This window comes from Melitaea cinxia, chromosome 1 (assembly GCF_905220565.1).
Source record: "Melitaea cinxia chromosome 1, ilMelCinx1.1, whole genome shotgun sequence".
Classification (NCBI taxonomy): domain Eukaryota; kingdom Metazoa; phylum Arthropoda; class Insecta; order Lepidoptera; family Nymphalidae; genus Melitaea; species Melitaea cinxia.
Genome location: NC_059394.1, coordinates 3,135,036 through 3,158,654, shown reverse-complemented (window position 1 = coordinate 3,158,654; position 23,619 = coordinate 3,135,036). Strand labels below are relative to the sequence as shown.

Below are 23,619 nucleotides of genomic sequence, written 5' to 3'. Positions count from 1 at the left end.
TAGGCGTGAATAAATTAAAAATAATAATAATTTGGCAGACAATCAAATGTTGTTTTGACGTTGTTTCATAGTCTTAGTATTAGGTAGAGCCATTTTTCGTTTTATTAACTTTTATAATGGTTCACGATAGATAGGGGCTCTGTTTAAGGTTGTTAGGCCAGTAACCCGCATTACAAGTGGTCGGTCTATATAGCTCGTTCCGTTATCGCCGCTGCGATAGGGATTTGATTATAGTCCGAACATTGCACAAGTTATATGTTCTTATCTCGGAATGCAGTTACTGATGCGTCTCGTTGATCTTCGGCTGTGAAAAAAATTACATCCTAAGACATTATTTTTGTACGTTTTACTTGGTTAATTGTTTCTCTTTGTTAATTAGTGTTATCGAAAAATAGTTTACGAAACTGGTTTAGGGCACAAAGTACGTAAGGTGTTGAGTGTCTCGTTGGTCATCGGAGTCATTGGTAAGTAGGTACAGATGTGTAAATAATGTCTACGAATTCGTATCGTTATCTTTTATCAGTTGCAAATGTTCCAGTTTTTAATTATATAATTGCCAGCTTAATATTATCATATATATTAATACGCTAAGGTTAAGATGTTTGCCTCCCTTTTTGAAAAAAACCTCACAATTACTCCACATAAATTATTTATCATTTTATAGATAATTGCTTGCTCTACCGGCATCCACAGGTAAAAAATAAAACTATTTAAAAATGAAAGTTAGGTATGTTTTAAGACGTAGGAAGGCTATTTTTTCCTCAAATCAACGTGGGTGAAACCGCGGTGTCCAGCTAGTATGTATATCATTCTTTAAAAAATCGAGCTTTGAATGTTTTTTTCTTCGTAAACATTCTATTAAAACGCTATTTTATGTCTGTCTGCTACAGAATCGTATGCATATCAATGCAATCTAAGTATCAATATAAGTTTTATATAGATGAGCTTTAAGAGTGTCTTCGGTAATACAAACACGTTCCGCTACGATACGAGAAGTAATCTTCGGAGGAGGGCCGCGTTCAGACAGCTTTCGTCGTGTGTAACTGCGTGTCGCACAAAAAATGGATAGACGGCCAATAAAAACCCTGTGGGGAGATGTCGAGGGGCGGGTGTAGCGGGTGCAGTGTGCTGCACTTCGAAGCGACTGTAATTGCACGCTGCAGTCTCTCTGTGCCGGTCTAGTTGCGCGCACGCAGCTTATCCCTAAATCACTTCTGAGACTTCTTTTCACTTATTTTTCTTAAGACCATGATTGTCCTTGTCGCGTTTATATCGTACGCGTTTTTGTTTACCTTTTATTAAACATTAAATTGACGAATTCGTGTAAAGATATCGCGCTAAAATAGCGATTATTTTTATTTAAGAAACTTGCCGTGACTAGTTAGGGTTGTAACTAGTAGCTTTGGGTGAAACTAGATAAGAGTTTCGCTTAAACTATGACGTGAGTTGAATTAAGTTTTCGTATGATATAACTCAATTTGTGGGTTTAAATATTTATATTATCTTTTTGTTGTCGCAGGGCATCCGTAGTCGCAAGTGTCACTGCGGCCGAGGAGGTGGGTTGTACCGGTCCGGTGACCCAGGACGGCGCTATGAAAGGCGTAGAAGCCACACCAGAAGAACAAGAACGGTTAGCAACAGGAAACAATAATGGATCTCTTGATTGCAAATTACCAACACCACAAGAAACGGAGCCGCGAACGGCGTTTCATTCTACGAGAGTTTTCATGTTGGTTTTTCTATCGGGATGGGTCCTACAAGGAATGTTCCTCACGTACTTCGTCAGCGTGACGACGACAATTGAAAAGTTATTTAAAGTAGAATCGAAGACGACCGGGACGTTGCTCGCGGCGACGGAAATCGGACAAATCTGCACGGCATTGTTTCTGACTTATTTGGCCGGACGCGGTCACAGACCGAGGTGGATAGCGTCGATGATGCTCGTGCTGGCGGTCGGAGTGATCGGTTGTGTGTTGCCGCACGCGCTGTACGGGACGCGGTTGATGGACGTACACTTGGACTCGCACAGCGCCGGCGCGGCACCCGTGTGCTCCTTGGAAGGAAACTCGACGTCGATCGCATGCGACGCCGCTCACGCTAAGGGCCGGGCCACGCGATCGTCTATCACCGCCGTGGTGATACCGTGGCTGTTCATCTGCCTCCTCGTCGTCGGCGTGGGACAGACCGGTATCGCCACTCTCGGCATACCGTATGTCGACGACAACGTGGGCAGCAGACAATCGCCATTATATATGGGTGAGTTTTGTTGTTCTATTTCGTATTCAAATTTAATAATTGTTCTAATCATATGATCTTATGTAGACCATAATTGATCACAATGTTAGTAAGAATTAGTTTATTTAAAATGTGGTAAATAATTCTTTACACATGCGTGCAGTATTATGTCTGTTCTATGAAATAGCTAGCAATTATGCTAAGGGCCTTGCCCTTACAGGAATAAGCTCATTACTTTTACTTTAGCGATATCCTGATAACATCGATTTACGAATTGCGCCGAGCGTTATTATCGCAGGGAGAGAAGAGTAAAATTGCCTTTTAACTATCAGTATATTTATATTTTATTATTAAAAGTCAGCTATAGGATTTTTTTTAATTGCTGTTGTTAGTAGGAATATTTGCTATTAAAACATATTAAATTCAAAATGTATTACACGTATATATATATGTATTATATGTGTATATATATGTATTATATGTAGTATATTTACTTATTTTTATATCATATAACTTGTAAACTCCATGCCAATTCTTTATCAACTATTTGTACACTTCCCTACCGCTTCTCATTTTATATGCCCTGTCCTATACCCTAAGGTTGTCTGGAAGAAATCGCTCTTAGCGATAAGACCGCCTTTGTACATCTTTCTTCGTATGTTTCCCTTTTGTAACATTTCTTTGTAGTGTACAATAAAGAGTATTTATTATTATTATTCATTTATATTCTATTCAAATCGCACGAAAAACTAAATAATTAAATAATCTTACAACGATTGTTAAAAATGTGATATATTGTAGAACCCGAAAACGGGTACCTTTGCCCTTAATGCCCATATCCATAAAAAGTTTAGATAATTTACCACCGGTGGTTATTATAAGGGTCGCAGTAGACATTAGAAAAAAAAGTAAGCATAAAACGACAAAATAGTATCCATTTACCGATACAGACGAAAAAGACCCTTTTGCACCTTTTGAACTTTAATCTCCATCAATTGTCACAAAAATCATCTTTTACTACTGTTTATTTTGATCATTATAATATACGAGCTATTATTATATAATAATATACTAGCCGTGCCCGTGACTGTCCGCCTGGAATTTAACAAAATAGTTATTGTTCAGTTCGTAGAGTAATAAAAAAAATCTAACATAAAAGTAGCCCAAGGTACTCCTTATTACATCAGGTAGCCAGTGAAAGTCCCGTCAAAATCGGTTCAGCTGCTTCAAAGATTAGCCGGAACAAACAGCCATATAGACAGACAGATTGACAGACAAAAATTATAAAAAATGTTATTTTGGTATATGTACCGTGTATACATACATAATTATGAATTTAGTAAAAAGCGGTTATTTTAATATTACAAAAAGGACATTCCAATTTCATTTATTTGTATAGATAAACAAACACATATACACGGTCGTCTGTTCCTACGGTAAGCAACTTAATGTTTGTGTTATAGGTAACAGCCGACTGTTAAGTACTTTATTTCATAAATATACATAAACCTAATACATATATAAATAAATAAAAATATTACGCACAGTATTAGATGGTAATCGAACCAATAACCCAACGGGCTTAATCGTGCTAAATTTGAAAACAAAGGTTCGAATTTTAATCAACGGCAAGGAGATGAGACAGAGGAGATTCGAGAACATTAGTATTAAAATAGAGATGTAGAGACTGAGTGAGAGTTGAAATATTGTTTATTTAATTAAAACTAGTAGTCGACCATAATTAATTTAAATTAATTTTGAACATTATCACGGGTCTGTTGTCAAAGACTATATTTCTATTATAATAAACAAAAGAGTATATATGCGTGTGTGTCAAATACATATGGTAGTGTGTGTAATTTTTTTTCATTTTTTTTTTTAAATTGATTTAGAATAGAATAGAATAAACTTTATTGCACACCACTCAGAAAAAAAATACATAAAACTGTTATTTACACATAGAGATAGTAATGTACAAAGGCGGTCTCGCTTAGTAGCGATCCCTTCCAGACAACCTTTAGAAATAGGAAAATATTGAAAAGGTATGTGCAGCAGCGCAATTATCTGTATAATTTGTAAATAAAATTTTATGCATGCCAACATGATGCATTTTCGTTCCCTACTCAAAAAGATTAATATATTTTTTATACATAATTAAAAAAAAAATATCAGTATTCTGCACTCCTCTGTATCTATCTCCGCGCAATTTTCGTAAAATGGATACAAAGTTTTTTGCTTCACGTATTAATATACAAGATGTTCGAATAGGTTTGCGTGTTATGTTAATAAAACTGTCTTAGTTAATAGAAGCAACTGAGCATAATACTCGTCTTGGAAAATGAAAGTTCATTGTAATGATAACATCTCCATAACCAGTACTCGTGCGATTGCAGTCGCGGGCCAATAACTCTTGTATTAATATAGCTTTGAAGTTTGAAGCGGCGTTTGAGAGTTAAACCAACATAATTACCTGTAGTAATTAAATATATGGTTGCAATTATTTTCGTCTCTAAATTTTTTCTATCATTATGGATTGAACTATCGGTGACTGAAAATTTAGTTATCTTCTTTCATTTTAAGTTGTAATAAATCTTAAAATTAATATTAATTCAATGTAAATAGGATTGATTTCCTCTTATAATTTTATTAATAAAGTAAATCTATATAAATAAAAATGAATGCTGCTAAGCGCATAACTCAAGAATGGCTCGACTAATTCGGCTAATTTATTTTTTCGTATGTTCCTTTAGGCCCACGGAAGGTTTTAATACAAAAAAAAAAATTAGGAAAAACATTAAATTTTTACTATTAAATTTTGCCAGAATGAAGTCTGTCCGGGCAGCTAGTCTATAATATAAAAATGAGTCGCTGAATGTGTTGCTAAGCGCAAAACTCGAGAACGGTTGGACCGATTTCGCTAATTCTTTTTTAAAATATTCCTTGAAGTACGAGGATGGTTCTTACGGAGAGAAAAATTCTAAAAAAAAAAAAAAAAATTAAATATCCTGAAAAAGTCTAAAAACAACACTTTTCTATACTCCCATACAAAAGATTTGTGATAATACTTAAAAGTCAATTTGAACTTTAATACCATACGATAAAGTTTGTGTTAGGCGATACGAAGTTCGCCGGGTCAGCTAGTATGTAATAAAAATGAATATATTTTAACGATAACGCATGTGTATATCGAATCCGTTTCAGAATAATGATGTGTTTATATTATGTAACAGGATTTTGAACAAAAAATGGTGCTTGTGACCTTGAGGTATATCTTATTCATTAAAAAAAGGAATTAATTTGGAAATGAATGAACTGGGCCGAAATCTATTATTAAATAAGTTTAATAACGTTTAAATCCTTGGCGTCATAGTGATTGTTTTTGATAGTTTTAGTATTTAATCCGACTCAATTAATTATACAACGAAGTACATTTAAAAGAAATTGACGTAACATTTTAAGAGTATATTTTAAATGTCAGTCGAATACATAGCGTATTAATGTGCGGCGAAATGGTAACAAAATACGAAAATAAAATGTATGAAACAATTGTCTACGTTCTTTAGTCTGTTAAAAAAAAAAAAAAACTTTTATCCTCTCCCTCTCAACAGTTCTTAGTTTGTTAAAAATAATGTAAAGGTAATATGATAATGTTTGCGGTTCAAATGCAGTTATTTATATAAAATTGCAGTAGCATGTGTACATAATGCATGGCTCGAATGAGTCTACCCACTGCAACGTTTCGTCGATTATGCGATAGGGTCGGGTTATAGTTTCAGCGATGTTTATATTTTCTATTAATTCAACAAAACTGTTTCGGTGTCAAGTGCAACAATTATTTGTAGTAGTGTATGTATACAATCTCTTCAGCTTATCGCAGTCCATAGGCCGCTTATCGCAGTCCACTGGTGGGCATAGGCCTGCCCAAGTTCACGCCAATCATCCCGGTTTCAATCCTTATCCGGCCTCCAACGACAATCTTATGTAGATCGTCCCATCAGTGAGCTGAAGGACGTTCCACACTATGTTTGCCGAGACGGAGTTTCCACTCCAGGACTCGGCTGCTCCCGGATAAGAGATGTTTAATGATTTATTTTCGTATATGACATACATATAATCATATAATCACGCCTCTTTCCCGTAGGGGTAGGCAGAGACCACTTCTTTCCACTTGCTACGATCCTTACATACTTGTTTCGCTTCATCCACTTTCATTATTCCCTTCATACATGCTCGTCGGTTTAGGGTACTCTTGACCTGGCCTTTTTTCAAGACGTCCCCGATTTGGTCTTGAAATGTCCGCCTAGGTCTACCCCTTCCAACACTTCCACTCACACTCGCCTTATACATTTTTTTCGTCAGTCGTTCTTCATTCATTCTCTCGACATGACCAAACCATCTCAGCATACCTTTCTCAATTTTTGTCACTACATCTTCTTTCAGACCACACCGTTTCTTTATCTCACTATTTCTCATCCTGTCACTCAGTTTAACTCCTATCATACTTCTTAACGCTCTCATCTCAACTGCATTTATTCTGCTTTCATGTCTCTTCTGCCATACCCAACTTTCACTTCCGTACATGAGTGTCGGAAGCAACACCCCCTCATGCACAGCCAAACGAGCCTTTTTAGACACCTTCCGACTGCTCATAAAGGAGTTCAAAGCTCCGTTCACCATGTTTCCTGCATTCACTCTTCTTTCAATATCACTCTCACACTTTCCATTTCTTGTAAACTTCGAACCCAGATACACAAACTCATTCACCTGTTCAATTTGTTCATCTCCAATCACGATATTACAGTCTGTCACTACCTCATCTCTTTCAAACACCATCACTTTCGTCTTCTTTACATTCATCTTCATTCCCTTTCTAACAAAAGCTCCACTCATAGCAGTTACCATCTCCTGCAACTCCTCGGCCGAGGACGCAAGTAATACTTGGTCATCAGCATAGAGAAGACATTTGACGAGTAACTCACCCATTCTCAACCCACTTTCATTCTCTTTTAACTCTGTCAAGCAATTGTCCATGAACAAGTTAAACAGCCACGGTGACGCTACACATCCCTGTCTAACACCTTTTTCGATATTAAACCATTCAGTGTATGCCCCGTTTATCCTCACACAAGCACTAGAATCCCTATAAAGAGATTGTAGTGCTCGCATGAGTGCGCCGCTCACACCGTACACGGACAATGCTGACCACAATTCATTCCTCACCACTCTATCATAGGCCTTTTCCAGATCCACGAACGCGCAATAGACCTTTTTGTTTTTTGCTAAAAACTTTTCGGCTATGCACCGCAAGGAAAAGACCTGATCCGTACATCCCATTCCCTTTCTAAATCCCGCTTGTGCATCCCATACTTTTTCATCTGTTTCATTCACAACTCTTTCAATCAACACTTTCGCATACAATTTACCGACGACGCTGAGAAGGCTTATACCGCGGTAATTTATGCAGTCCTGCCGTGACCCTTTTCCCTTATACAACGGCACGATTACGGCTTTGCACCAGTCTTCCGGTACTTGCCCATTTCGCCAGCACAAATTGAAAAGGCAGTACAGCTGGCTAGCCACTATACCCTGTCCAGCCCTCAGCATCTCGACGGTGATCCTGTCATACCCTGCAGCCTTACCTAATCTCATACTTTTCAGCGCTTTCACTATTTCATCCATGCTTATCTCACTTTCATCGACATTTATACTACTCTCAATGGAGGGTGCCGGGTGTTGTACCTGCACTTCCTCTCTTTCAAACACACTTTCAAAATACTCTTTCCATCTCTTTAACACACATTCTTCTCCATTTATAACGCTCCCATCTTGACTCCTGATTGTGCTCAGCTCCGAGGTAGAAATTTTTCCTCTGGCTGTTTTGATGGATTTCCAGAAAAACTTAATGTTTGACTGGAAATCTTCAGTGAGCCTCCTATCAAAATCATCCTTTCGTTCTTCTTTCTTTCTAGACACAACTTCTTTCGCTACTGATTTCAATCTTTTATACTTCGTTCTTGCTTCCTTTACCTCGTCATCCGTTGCCTTTTGAACCTTTTGGTTAGCTTTTGTTGCTAACCAATCCAACCACGCTTTCTTCTTTTCTTGCACAGCCTTTTGTACATCTTTATCCATCCACACATTATAGTTCTTTCTTCCTTTCCTTCTTTTAGCTACCCCGCACACCTCAATAGCACTATTCACGACCCCTTTCTTAAAAGTCTCCCACAAATTCTCAATCACACCTATCTCTTCTATGCCTTTAAAACTTTCTTTCAGTTTCTCTACATACTCATCTTTCTTTTCTTTTCCTTGTAGATTTTCCACTTTTATTCTGGCTAAAACACTCGTAGGCTCGGCCCCTCGGTGGCGCCATCGTTTAAAGAGGCCACGTATTCGGGCTATGACCAGGAAGTGGTCTGTGTCGAGACCAACACCGCGGTATGCCCGAGTGTCAAGCACTTTCTTTCTCAGTCTTTCATCCACAATTACAAAATCAATCATACTTCTAGACTCACCCTCATCTTTTGTATACAAATGGATCTTTTTGTGTTCAAACATTGTGTTGACCACGCAAAGATTCCATTCCAAGCATACTTCAAGCAGACTTCTCCCATTGTCATTCACTCTTTCGTCCCCAAACGTACCCAGAACTCTTTCATACCCATCACGCTTTACTCCAACCCACCCATTAAAGTCCCCTAACATTACGATCCGTTCATTTTCTCCGCATTTATTCAAGACCTCTCTCATGCTATCCCAAAATTCCTCTCTCTCTTGTTGGTCTTTTAATGACCCACCTCCGCGCAGATCCGTCGGTGCATAGACCCCAAGGATAAACAAGCGAGTGAGTCCGACTTTCAACCTAATCCAGAGGAGTCTTGGGCTTACACATTCATGCTCCATCACACATTCAACCATTCGAGAGGAAAGGATGCATGTTTCAATCCTTATGTGTAGCAAAAATACAATCCAGCTTTTCCTTTGTTAATATTCGAATTTTTCCTTACCATCAATAAATTGTATTGACTTGATTTTTCATTATTTTAGTCTCGGTTATAATTTTTTTTTTGACGAAATTCGAGTTTTTGCTTACTTAAGTTTTCCTTGATATGGGGTTTCAATTCTTATTGAATTTTACTCTGGTGTTTTTAGGTTATTTTTAATGTTGATAATTTTTTTTAATGTTTTGAAAATTACTTATGCTATTTTTTTCTGTATCTTACACCATTATGACAATAGTTTGAAAGACTATAATTATTTTCCTGCAGACATCTGTTGTTCTTAAATGTTTCTTTTTATTCTGTAAAATTTATTCTACGTAAAGTTAAATTAATAAAATGTTAATAAAAAATTAACAATATACCTATATATATTAATAATAATAACAAAAATTGAGGCTTTATTTCCTGTAATATCCGCTAACATAGGAACCAGAATCTTATGACCAAAGAGCGTTGTGGCCTTGTAACAAATTTATAATATGGTGGCTGAGAATAGGATAACTATTTTTGGGCGTATAAATGAGTACATACATATATTATGTGCAACAGGTTGTTTGTAAACAATTTATATACTATTAAATTTTATTTTATGTAAAGATAAATTGACATGATATTTTTTTATATGTTACATAAAACACATGTATATACGCATAAGCACGCTATTAATCATCTCTTACGACCGAATTCAACCCGTTGTTAAGATAATTATGCATTGTTTACTTTATACAGATCATTCACATCAAAGTTATGTGTGAAGCAGTTGATTATATTGTTGTAACGACACTTGTATGTTATTTGTATTAATGAATAGAGCATTATGAGATCAGGAAAATAAAGAAAAAAAGGAGAGATAGTCTTTATAAAGTTTATATTTAGACATGAGCGCTGATAAATGGCTAATTGTCATTAACTTTATCTTAATTTACATTTAAACGCTTCGGTCGTAAAGAATAGTCTCTGCCTCCTGTTACTAAATTTTCATTTTTATACTAATCTTTAAGAAACGCGTATTGTTTATACGATAGGCTGAAGTGTGTGTGTGTGTGTGTGTGTGTGTGTTTGTGTGTGTGTGTTTGTGTGTGTGTGTGTGTGTGTGTGTTTGTGTGTGTGTGTGTGTGTATTAGTTATACTATGCATTAAAAGCTTTTTTACTTTCGACGATTTGGGTTTTGACAGTTATTAGTTTGGTTAACGTTTAATGTCACAGCTTTCACCCTATGTATCGTTGCGTGAGTGATCGAGCATAATGGACATACAATTTTTTCCTAATATGTATGTGAATATAATATGATACTAGTGATGTAATCTTTTTGTTTGACCTTTTAGATCCGGTCTTTTCTTATCGCCTATGGTTGTCTAATTACTTACTTTCAGAGAGTTATTGTTTTTGTTATTATATCGAGATTTTTTTTAGAAAATTATGTTTCTATATCTGACAAATTATGTTTTCTACTAAATTATAAATTCAGAGTCCTTTCACTTGACATATTTTAAATTTTGGTTGTGATTGAAAGTAGTTAATTGTTAAGTATTTTTAAATCACACTTTAATTTATTAAATAAGTTTCTATATTAGTGAGTTTTATGCCGAATCAGAGCAGATTTATGTAACTGAACAAATCCTTGTGATACACCCTTGTCTTGGTGATCTTGGAGATAACATAAAGCTGCTCATCAGTCGTACAGTGTAATAGTGTGTTCTGTCCTATTTCAATCTTTCTCTTTGTTTGAATAACATTTTGTCAATGCTACCAAACTAATAAAATTAAGAAAAAAGTATTAATAAATAAATAAGTAGCTCGTCGCATGTATCTCGTAGTATCAGTAAGATTGAAATGCGGTGCTTAATTTTTTTGCAGTGATAATATCAGATATTAATAACGCGGCCCGTAGCAGCAGATATTTGTGGAACCCTTTCTATCCGAGTAAACAAATGTGTCAAGAGAGAAGCGTCTACGAGATCATGATATACAATTTTTATTTTTTATAGTTTTTTAGATTATTTGTATAATTTTTGATAGTTGAAAACGTGCAGACACATAAACAACAGCTCTATATTTGAGAGATAATTAGCAAATTCCTGAGATCTATAACAATCTAATCTTAGTAACCGTTCTCATTATTAATATGTTAGGAAATTTTTAACGACAAGATTTTATTTTTGTTACAGATTACCATTTTGTAAAAGCACATTTACATTTTGTGTTAACAGGTGACAATTATTTAGTATCACTTCTGGTACTGTGTGCCCTTATCAGCTTAAGAATCTTATCAGTTTAGGAATTGCTCGGGCTGGCACCACTATACGGCTGCTTCTTAAAGAAGGAGTCTACAGTGGACTGTACGCTCTCCTTAGTCGTGAAGTTAATTAACCTTTGCCCTCCAATGTTTATTTTACTCACTATATTGAATCACTTTCAACCTTGTACCACTTTGTTCACCCACTTTTGTTATGGTGTTAAAACCCCTATCTGAACGTTGAAGTAGTTCTATGTTATAAGCTTATATATATTAAATATGTAGCCAATTTATAAGGTCTGTTAGATTTTGTTGGTAGTGGTTTTTCGATTTGTTTAGACCCCTTTACCCTTACCCTTACGTGAGATTTGTCTGGACCCTCCCTCAACCCCTTACGTGAGATTGACGCTGAATATAATAGAGATTGACGGGAAACAATAAACTGTTCAAGTATACCACAGTTAATTTATTTGAATTAAATAAAATTCAAAGCAAAAACTACCGTTGTGCCGTTCCGTGTGGTTACGGCAGTAAAGAATATCGCCACCCCCTCTCTTCCCGTGCGTGCCGTAAGAGGCGACTAAGGGATAACACAGTTTCACTACCACCTTGGAATTTATAAAGCCGACCGATGGCGGGATAACCATCCAACTGCTGGCTTTGAAATACACAGGCCGAAGACGGGCAGCAGCGTCTTTGGCGCGATAAAGCCAGCCCTGCGGTCACTAGCCCGCCTGCCCAGCGTGGTGACTATGGGCAAAACACATGAGTTTACGTCATTTTTCGGCACGAACTCGTGGAGGCCTATGTCCAGCTGTGGACTGTAATAGGCTGAAATGATGATGATGATGAAAGCAAAAACTAAATGATTTTAATAACCATGAGATTTATTTTAGCGGGCGAAATGAACACTCAAAATATTTTTTTAATATCTGTAATATTTTATATTTTTGAAGTTGATGTGAGATTTTCGATTATCCCCCTTCGATTTAAATGATATTTAGTGAGATTTCATTAGACCGCTCCCCCCTTTTCTGACCTCACGTAATTAATGGATGTCCCCTAATATCACTTCAGTCTATATCTATTTTTATGTCAGTTTCTTAGAAATATTTTAGGTACGTCGTTCATTTTCGATGTACATCGATACTCGTATATTATTTTTTAAGTTCCTTAAATAAACCTTACAAGAAATTTAAAATACAATAAAACGATTTGAAGTTGGCCCTTTTTTTCTTATTTCTTATTCATGTAACAACGTATAGAAAAACCTTTTTTTTTACAAAAGCAAGAACATTTGATCTCCTTTGAAAGGTTTTCGATATAAAAACGAAATAATAAATCATTTGATGAATTGTAATATAAAGACTTTTTGTTGTGAAGAAAAATATATTTTATTTAGTTATTTACTAGCGACCCGCTCCGGCTTCGCACGGGTATAAAATATAATTATAGCCTATGTCATTCACTGAAAAAATGATTAAAATCGATCCAGTAGTTTTGATTTATTCATTACTGCCCGTGTCCTACACGCGTTAACTTAGAGTAAAAGCCGGCCGGAACCGCCGCAAACGCTACGTACCGCGATTTTTAAATCTGTAATATCTTCGAAAATATTCATTTAAATCATATGCTGTAAAGGGCCATATAGATCTATATTAAATAAAAAATATATTTAAGGTATTTAATTGGATAAGGATTAATGCTGTATTGGTTAAAATCGCTTCGAAAATTAGCCATTATTTGTCGTAAAAAGTAAATGACAAAAAAATGTTATTGTGGGATATCCATAAGAGATAGGTATATACCATCGCAGAGTTTTCTGTAGACCTTTTCAATGTGTACAATACTTAGTACATTATTTTGATAAATCTCGTAGGGTTCAGCCTGCGTTTGCAATTTAAGCGAAAAAAAATAATAATTATTTACGACATAACATTAGAAAACTCAAAAATAACAGTATTTCTCCACTATTTAATGGATGTTATTATACATATAAACCTTCCTCTTGAATCAATCTATCTATTATAAAGAACCGCATCAAAATCCGTTGCGTAGTTTTAAAGATTTAAGCGTACATACATGTGCAGGGACAGAGAAAGCGACTTTGTTTTATACTATGTAGTGATTAACAATCGCTCTGGTGTAGTGGTGCGTGTAGGTGTCTAAAACATTAACGGTTTACGGGTTCGATTCCCGCTCGGGATGGAATAAAATGCTTAGTGTTTTACGGCTCTATGTCGTCCTTATCATATTTAAATGAAAATCAATCATTAGGTATCATGATTTGGTGCAGCCGTACATATATATGTATGCGCTTAAATTTCGAACGACTGCGCCAAATCAAATTATTCTTTTTTGTGTTATTTATTGTCATGTCAAGATTAATTTGTATGAAATAAAATTAAAAAAGAAATATACGTACGAAAAAAGTCAGCACCAAACAAACAAAAAAAATTTTTTTTTCTACCTCTATTAAGAAACAGGATTAAAGCTTAACGTGTTATGTATGCATTTGCGTCAACTTCTTACAATAGTCAGAAGGCTAATGTATCACAAAATTTTACTTGCATGACGGATATATAGGACTAGTGCCTGCGATTTCGACCGCGTGGAATTTAACAAAAAAGTTAATGTTCGGTTTGCAGAGTTATAAAATAAATAAATTTCTAAAATAAAAGTAGCGTAACTCCTTATACATCAGCTATCTGCCAGTGAAAGTTCTGTCAAAATCGGTCCAGCCGTTTCACAGATTAGCCGGAATATACAGACAGATAAACAAAAATGGTAAAAAAATGTTATTTTGGTATATGTACCGTGTATACATCCAGTAAAAAGCGGTTATTTGAATATTATAAACAGACACTCCAATTTTATTTATTTGTATAGATGTATAGATTATTATCTGAGAAAAATATTAATGTAAAGAATAGTTCTTATTTATCATGAACTTCAGAACTGAACAAATGACATTTGGGATTGTTATGCAATGTTATCTTTGATAAAATATTTAATGATTCAAGATAAATGTATGCGCTTGATGAAGCGGAGCATGTTATTAAAGTGCTTATATTGTATTTTTGAAATGAGTGACTAGGTCCAAAAAAAAAATATCTAGGTTCTAAAACTTTTTGCACAAACGGTGTCAATGTGTATTGATTCAACTTAAAAAAAAAAATTAAGAAGTTGTACTGAAATGAAGTACAACATACGAAAAAATATAAATTTTATTTTAAGACGTTATTTTGGTATGTTGCTCCAATTTTATGAGAGGAGAGTTGGAAAGGAAAAATTACGCAATAATCCTACTTTTGTTGTTTCAAATGTTAATTTCAACGTTATGAATGTATACTTAATTGCACCTTTAAATCTATACAAACAGATAAAAAATCTGTCTGTTTGTAATATTAAAATAGCCGTTTTTTACTAAATGCATATGGATACATATACAAAAATAACATTTTTTTTTACAATTTTTGTCTGTCTGTCTATCTGTTTGTTCCGGCTAATCTCTGAAGCAGCTGGACCGATTTTGATGGGACTTTCAGCTGATGTAATAAGGAGTAACTTAGGTAAAACTACTACTTAACTAAAACTACTTTTATTTTAGAAATTTATTTATTTTGTTTTTATTTATTTTTCTACGAACTGAAAATATTTTTTTTTGAATTCCACGCGGACGAAGTCGCGGGCACAGCTAGTGAAGAATAAAAGTTATTTAATAAAAAAATACTGAATTTTGGAATACTTATAAAATGACCGTCAAATTAAATTTAAAATTACAAAAATTCAGTTACGAATGCTCTACATGAGTATTATTATGTTTACAAAAATGTGACAATAAAAAATTGATTATTTTATTGATCATAAAAATATATGACGTCTATTTTTTATTTTTTATATAAAGTGATTCATACAAATAACACAAAACTTGGTGGGTACGAGATATCCGATATAGGGCAACAATATGGAATAATTTGTTTTAAAATAGTGGGGTGAAATGAAGACACAGAATAGTGATGTGTTTTATATTTGAAGCGAATACAATGATTGCGCAACACTCGTTTAAGATTCAAATCAGATTAAGTTAGCTGCTCATGCGTCTCTTAGTTTGCTAAATGTGTCAATGCGCTCTGTGCATTCAATATGCACTGGGTTTCTACACCAGGGCTGACAAAGTGAATTTAGATTAGCACTATACACCACACACTTAGGGCCTGTTTTACTGTTTGTGAATAACACTATTTGACGGATGACGCTATCGAAAGGATAAAAGTTTATGATAAATTGTCTTTCAACGTTGAATTCCACTATATTTGTGGTAGATTCTGTTCGCAATTATGAATCAAAAGTTTTAGTTTCTTAAAGGCGAAAAAGGTTTTAATACCTACCCCCGCTGTTAAAGTCTATTCGTAACTTATGTGGAAAATAACCTTTATCCACAACCTGAATTATGAGCGATATCTACTGACTAATAGTCGTGTAGCTATTGAATTGAACGTGTAATGCTGTTTATGAAATGTTTGAGTTTGAAATTAGAACATTTCTTGTGACTCTCCAATCAAATTCATAATTTGCTTACAAAAATTAATTTGTTACATTAATGTGTTAGCTTCTTGTGGTTTCTTCATTCGAAGAACTACTACGAGTTAATTGTTGCTTTAAATTTTATTACGATAATAATAAATTTTATTCATTCTATTCATCTAATCAAGTACATATGTTGCCGATAAGATATACATGTGACGTGAAATTTTCTACATCTACATACATTTTATCTTTATTGCATAACTAAATTTATTGCTAAATCAGGCATGATTTATAAACCTTTGACATATATTTTGTTATCGTTACAGATATGCATATCTGTGACAGTTTTCAAATGTTACATATTTAGGTATATTCCCTGTTCATTTTAGTTAGGAAAAAATTAGCAAAGTATAAGCCGGCTTTGACTTGGAGAGTAATTTGTGACAATGCATTTCAGCTTTCAGGTATAAGGCTCAGTGCACGCTGATGTCATTTAATTTTTACTTTTTGGTTTTTATTAAGTAATTGTCGTATTTTTATAGTAAATTCTTTTATAATTTTAATACGAGTACGATTGAAAGATATAATTCTGTGATTGAAAGACGTATAAAAAGTTCCCTTTTCACCCTTCCGGTATGAAAATGTAAAGATATTATAAATATAAAAATCCGTCTAATTATATACATATAACAAAGTTAGCGCTGAATATGTAGTTGACCTCCGAAGGGCATTACTCCTATTCACGTTCTCAATCTCCTGGGGCTATCGGTGTAGTTCGTTTGAATTATAATATTCCGGGTTAATATAATCATCTATTACATTATAATATTTATATAATTTTTGATGGGGATGTAACAAAATTGTGACTATTATATAACTTATAATTAAATTTGTCGTATTCCAAACGTCCCAAATGACAACCCTACAGAAGTGCGTATTTGTGTCACTGGGACGCGGGCACGGGATGCGTCCACTTCCACTTGTGTCGTCTATTTTGTTCGGTATTTCGACGTCGAGAAGTTTCTTACGAGCTCTTCTTAACAGCCTCTTGAGATTCGTTTATTCTTTTTTTCTTGTCTTCGTCTTTTTGTCGCTCGCTGATTTTAACGCTATTTGTTCTTGGTCGTTCACGTTACCATTTTTAGAATACTTTGTCGCTTTCAATTTGAGTTATTTTGTTTAGTTGAACGTTATGTTAGAATTGAAAGTTTATACCTAACAGTTTCACATTTTTTTTAGTTATATTGATGGTGGATAATTTAATATATTAGTAGCGTTTATTCATAGAACTACTAAACAAAACTAAGAGCAGACGTTATACAATAATGTTGAACTTTTAAAGAAACCCTTAAGAAGTTATATAACATAAAGTCTAATTGACGGCTTATCATTAAAATATTTGTGTATAATTTAAACGAGTTTCCTCCAGTGTGTGTGTGTGTATTCCAAAACCAATATTTACTCGCTCCACTTTATTTGCGCGTCAGTAAATTTCTTTGAATTTTGTCGTCTTATTTTGGAGTAAGCGGAAAACATGATTTTTTAAATTACCCTCATCTTCATTTATTTGGATATTCATATCATTTAGGTTCGATATCAAAGAGCTATTAGCTAAATTATAAATAGCGTAAATGGTTAGAAATAATTTAAATATATTCCACGAAAGTTGTTAAAGTTTTTTTTTTTTTATATTTTTCCTTAATCAATGAAATACTTTAACTTCTGAGATTCGACATGACATGATGAGGTGCGACAAAACTCCTCTTAACAGTCTATAAAAAGGAAAGTTTGCAAATGGAGTTTACAATTTTATTATAATTACACAGTAATACATTTGAATCTAGAATTTTATCAACCATACTAAATAATACTACTGTGTGGAAGAGGAAATGGAATTTATCGGGATCACTTACACGTTACACGAATACTTCGCAATATTAAGCAAGTTCGTCTCTTATCAAATTACTTGTCATTTGCGGTGTTTGACGTAGGTCAGTTTCGTACTTCGTTCAGATTAGATTACGATAGATTTGATTCGATAGTCGGAAATGAGGTTCTGGTTTAGTGTTGTGGCAAGTCGATTTAACGGCGGTCGCGGTTTAGGTTCCCGCTCGAGGCAAATATTTGTTCCGTTATGTATGCTATGAAAATATTAGTTTTTGGTCTAGGTGTAGTGTGTGAGCACGCTGTCGATGGTCTCGGTTATTATCTTAGTCACCTGATAGCGATTACTTCGTTACTTATGTTAGTGATAGATGCCTTTAATATGCAATGGAATAAGCTTCTGAATGAAATGCTGTCTTTCACACAGCATACAACGTTTTCGAACTTTTTACTTAGTTCAGTCTAAAATCTTTATTTGTACTCAAAATTTAAAAGTATAGATTTATAATGTTTACATTCGGAACTTAGAAAAAGAACCGGTTTTGTGTATACATTCCAAGTTAGTTTTTTATTTAGATTTTTTTTACACTGTTGACGATGTATTAATAACATTTATTTGAAACAGGATTATTTTTTATTTTGTAGCTTAAATTAATAAGATAGGCGATTTTAAAGATCTATGAAAACAATTTTTTCTACGTATAATTAATAAGTGATATTGTTTCTTATGCGTCAACTATTAATAAAGTACCATGACAGATTTAGCTCCAATTCTTTTACTCATATGAAAAATGGGCTTTGCGAAGTGTTGATATGTTAATACTATTGAAGAAGATAATTTTTAAGACTTTTTGGTGTGATTGTTAAGTTAACGTGTAATTATGATATTTGTATTTGCAAACATTATTTACTTACATACCTAAGTTTAATGTAAAAAAAACAAAATAAAACACAATATTATATTTTTAAACGTATTTTATAAACTATTATACCTCAAAATAATTTCGATTTCTAATATCCTCGTATTGTTTACACAGAAGTTATTTCCAAACATTGTTTCTATCTTCCTCATTTCATATAGAGATCACTGTTAATTTAATTATATGTATAGCTAGCTCAGGTGGTTTCTGCGAAGCGGACACTACTCATTCAGGTTATGGTTAGACGTTAGTCATCCTTCCTAAAACTATTCCTCTAGAGTTCGTTAAACTTTATAATCCTATACCGACGTTTTTGTAACTTGCACTAAGCTATCTGCTATATTGTTTGGTGTATTATGTAATCGTTTTTTATAGCTGGTTGTTAAATAAAACTGTCTGATCATAACGATCATAACAATAATATGTTTTATTTATTGATAGCCGGTTTCTATTATAACTTATCTCTAGTTTTCTTTACTTATTTGGCTTAAATTAGTATAAGATTCTTATCAACATTTTATCCCTAGTAGGTCTATTGTCCAATTGTTAAATTAGTCGGTTTACGGTTTAGCAATTAATCTAAAATATATTTCCTCTTTTAATTATAAAAAAGGTTTTGGTTGTTGTAGCGTCGTACTTTTTTTCTTCTGTGAATGAAGTAGATATGTAAATTTAGGCAAAGTACATTAGTTTTATTAGACACTAATGAATAGAGAATTAGCTATGATTCACGAGTGACTGTACTGTTTTGGAAATGTTTACCGAGTTTATTTATTAAATTTAACATAATTTATTGTTTGTCAATTTGTGAGACCTCTCATCTTAAGTATGCTTATATAAAAGCATTAGTAGTATTCGTTCAATAATTTTGAATTAATTAATTTTTTTTGTTAGGGTAAAGAGTTAAAGTTAAGGAGGAAATAATTGATGACTTATTCCACCTTCTAGTAGCGAGACAGTAATATTTGACAATTGTTTAGAACTTATTTAGCCTCCCTGGCACTCGGTTTCTGGATAAAGCGTTTTGTATGCTTAAAATTTGACTTGAACTACTATTGGAACGAAGTTCCTTTATATTATTTATTTATTTAGCCACGTTATTCTACTGTGGATTGGTGGTGAATAATTGGAAACGAAAAATATTCCTATTTAGTATTTAGTATATCGTTTGTGTAATGCAGTCCTAGAAATAAAGTTGTTATAAATATTATAATGCTTTTACGTACTCTTTCAGATAATATCAGCGGTATAATTCCTAATTAATATGTATCCCGATAATATTGTCTTCTAATGTTTACGTGAATATCACTCGTTATAATGAAAAAACTTTTTAGGATTTTATCGCGGTTTATTATTTTTTTTAAATGACCGACGTTTCGGATACTTTACAGCAACCGTGGTCACGGGAGGACTCAATGTTGCTGTAAAAGATTTAATAAACCGCAATAAAATTCGAAACAGGTTTTTCATTATCCTGGTAATGGGTTGTCTGGAAGAAATGGCGAAATAGCCATAAGTCTGCCCATTGTACTTCACAGTCTGTTACTGTCTTTGTTTGTGGTGTACAATAAAGTATAAATAAATAATAAATAAATAAATAATCTTCATTTATTAATAACTTAACATTTGGGTGAGATATAATGTTTATACTTTGCAAGTCATTATTATTTGCAAAAAAGTCATAATTTCATAGTATCACATGATTATTAGCTGCAAAACAAAGTTAAAATATACAATTTTGAAAATTACGAAATATACAATTCCGATCGCGTGTTGTGAAATTGTATACACTTCGTTCGGCGGTAGTTCTGAACGCCTCGAAACGAGTTCCGTATAAGTTTAATGACGTGTTTCGTCATTTTCGATGGTCCGTGCGTTAATTCGGAGATGCAGTACTTGAACGCTTTTAACGATGCATCGAAACCGGTAACAACTGCGCTATACGAAACGACAGGTTCTTAAGACGAAAATCTCGAAAATTTTAATCTTCAATTAAAAAAATTTCAGCTCGCCGTAGCCGTTAACCGTTCGGTCGATGTAATTTCAGATATTTGGGTTCGTATTTAAGAGTACTTACGATTAATAGCTGCCATAAGCCGACTTTGAAAAACGGTCCCCGCGAGATCATTATTCATTGCACCGACGTGCCGTGATAACGTACGTGTGTACGTATATTTTATATTCTTTTCGACGATGTTCGTACATCGCACATTGCACGCTCGAATCAATTTTTGGCAAGCGATGCCGTCGATTTCTCCGAAAGATTACATTTGGGAACTAAGTACTTGATTGTTTTTCGGTCACTAACCCTTTGGCGGTTGTTTGTAATTTTTTATTATAACTTTCAATTTAATACCAAAAACTGGGACAGCTTTTTAACCGGCCGTCGACCCCGTCGGTCCGTTTTATATAATATTATTAAATGTCGCGACAATGAAACGATCTAGATGATAATCGTGGACGAGATGATTCTTAATCTGATATATTCAGTTGTGTCTGATATTTAATGACCGTTTAACGAGACAAGTTGGCTAGTCATAATTCTTCGAAAGATGGTTGGACACCCTTTGAACAGTCTAGAATTAGACAGCGCCATTTGAATTTACATAAAAATTGCTTCGTAAAACTACATCAAACTTTTTAATATTAACTTTGGTACTTCAAAAACAGCTTGAATACATTCCAAGCTGATGTGACTGATGATTTACATATTTGGTTCAATTCTGAAATCAATATGTGCAAGCGGGTCTGCAATATCAAATTATATGTTTCGTAGTGATAAAAAAACAACACTGTGTTTGTGAAATGAAAAATTAGTAACGTCATCATGACTGAATAATGAATAATATTGAATTTAAAGACAGGGTGTCATTCATTACAGAAAAAAAGTTACGATAAAGTTTTTATTAAAATGTATTAACATTGTTTTTAGTGCGTATGAAACGAGTATTTATTTTAAAATGTTATTAGCATAAATCAGTTATTCATTTATTCTGGATTGTATCACCATTTTCGCTAAGGAAATGTCAAAGATATTTTGAAATTGATATTTTTTCTAAAACGATGTTGCAGGATATTTTATTCCAACCATACCATATATACAAATACAAACGCATTTTCCTTATAGTTATATAATTTAAACTGTTTACATAACTTCGAAGAAATGTTTCATGGAACGGGCTTGTAAAGTTTTGTATAAATTACGCATATTTTTTAACGATGTATTGGTGCAACGGTTTCAGCAATGGGTGTAGCTTTGACGTTCGCGATTTTGACTTGGATAATGACAAAAGTTCACAATGTATATGCGGTAAAGATCTTTTCATGGGCATTTGTTTATGTATTTCGGGATACAGGAGCTCATTAGGGATAGGTACAGACTGCTTAATAATATTCATCTCAAGTAGTGTTCTGTTTCTGTAGTAAGTAAGGGAGCCAGAGTTTCTGGAGATGGTCGGGGTTGTATCTGCAGCGCGCTTGCGATGTGTCTGTTATTATATCTTATGCTAACCGCTTACCATCATGTGTTTTTTTATAACACTAGGTCGGCAAACAAGCGTACGGCTCACCTGATGGTAAGAGATTACCGTAGCTTATAGACGCCTGCAACACCAAAAGCATAGCAAGCACGTTGCCCGACCCAATACCCCCCCCCCCCCCCCCGGGAGCTCTGGTCACCTTATAATACTGCTTGAAAACGGTATTATTTAGCTGTGATCTTCTGGTCGAGGTACTACCCCAGTCGGGCTGCTCCATATTTTGAGCGGGAAATTCCTGCTGTGCCCTACGTCATGTGTGTTGTATGCTTGCTTGCTGACTTAGTCATATAGAAAACGTGCACCGACCCCCATGTTGGAGGTATAGATTAAAAAAAAAAAAAAAAAAAAAAAAAAAAAAAAAAAAAAAAAAAAAAAAAAAAAAAAAAAAAAAAAAAAAAAAGTCATATAGAAAAAGACTTAGTATAACGCATTTATTTATTTCTTTTATTTTCTTTATAGCTATTACAATTGGCACGAGAGTGATTGGACCAGCTCTTGGATTCCTCCTCGGTGCGCTTTGTACCAGAGTGTACGTGGACCCCCTCGTTGACCCTGGATACGAATACAGCGATCCAAGATGGGTTGGAGCGTGGTGGCTCGGTAAGTTCTACATTTTTCTTATTAAAAAATAAAATTAATAATATTTTTTTTTGATTTTCACAATAAAAAAAAAAATGATTGCTACTAATGAAACTAGCATGCATACGTCGTCCTTTCAGAAAATATTCTAGAGTCCTATTATAGTCTACTTTCCGGGTTCTGTTGCGAATATAAATCATCTAGGGAATCACTGTTATACATACAAAAATATTAGTGCCTACACTGACTGCCAATTACGTATTTAACAACAAAAAATATAAAATATATTAAACCTACAAAGAAAACTGATATTTTTATGAAATTTAGTACAAAAATAAACTCATAACAATACATAACACAATACAATTATCCTTTAGTAAAAGTTAACAGATATAGTTTTTATTGCCTCACGCTGTCTTTAGTTTTTACCTATCTTTAATAATCTTGAAATTCAAACAATAGAAGGCCTTTACTATTTTTAATTAACCGTAACTATAACGTATAAATAGAAAATAATATTAACGATCGTGCATTTTATTTTTATGAGGATTTTCCATTTTACATTTGTTCTTTATCTTATCCATTATGTATGAAAGCGCCGTAATGAATATGGTGCTGTTTTTCTTATTGTTTATTGTTCTATGTTTTTTTCTTGACGGTGAAATGTTACACTAATAACAATTTGAAATTTTTC

The 23,619-nt window shown here is 33.9% G+C and overlaps 1 protein-coding gene across 1 annotated transcript in view; it reads left to right on the top strand.

The window, feature by feature from the left end:
• Positions 1–1,436: 1,436 nt before the first annotated feature.
• Positions 1,437–23,619, top strand: part of LOC123654351 (solute carrier organic anion transporter family member 74D-like) — a 43,773-nt gene continuing 21,590 nt past the window's right edge. Inside the window, exons 1-3 of the mRNA XM_045590297.1 lie at positions 1,437–1,441; positions 1,520–2,256; positions 22,806–22,946. Of these exons, the coding sequence (XP_045446253.1) occupies positions 1,437–1,441; positions 1,520–2,256; positions 22,806–22,946 (883 nt within the window). The remainder of the gene's footprint in view (positions 1,442–1,519; positions 2,257–22,805; positions 22,947–23,619) is intronic.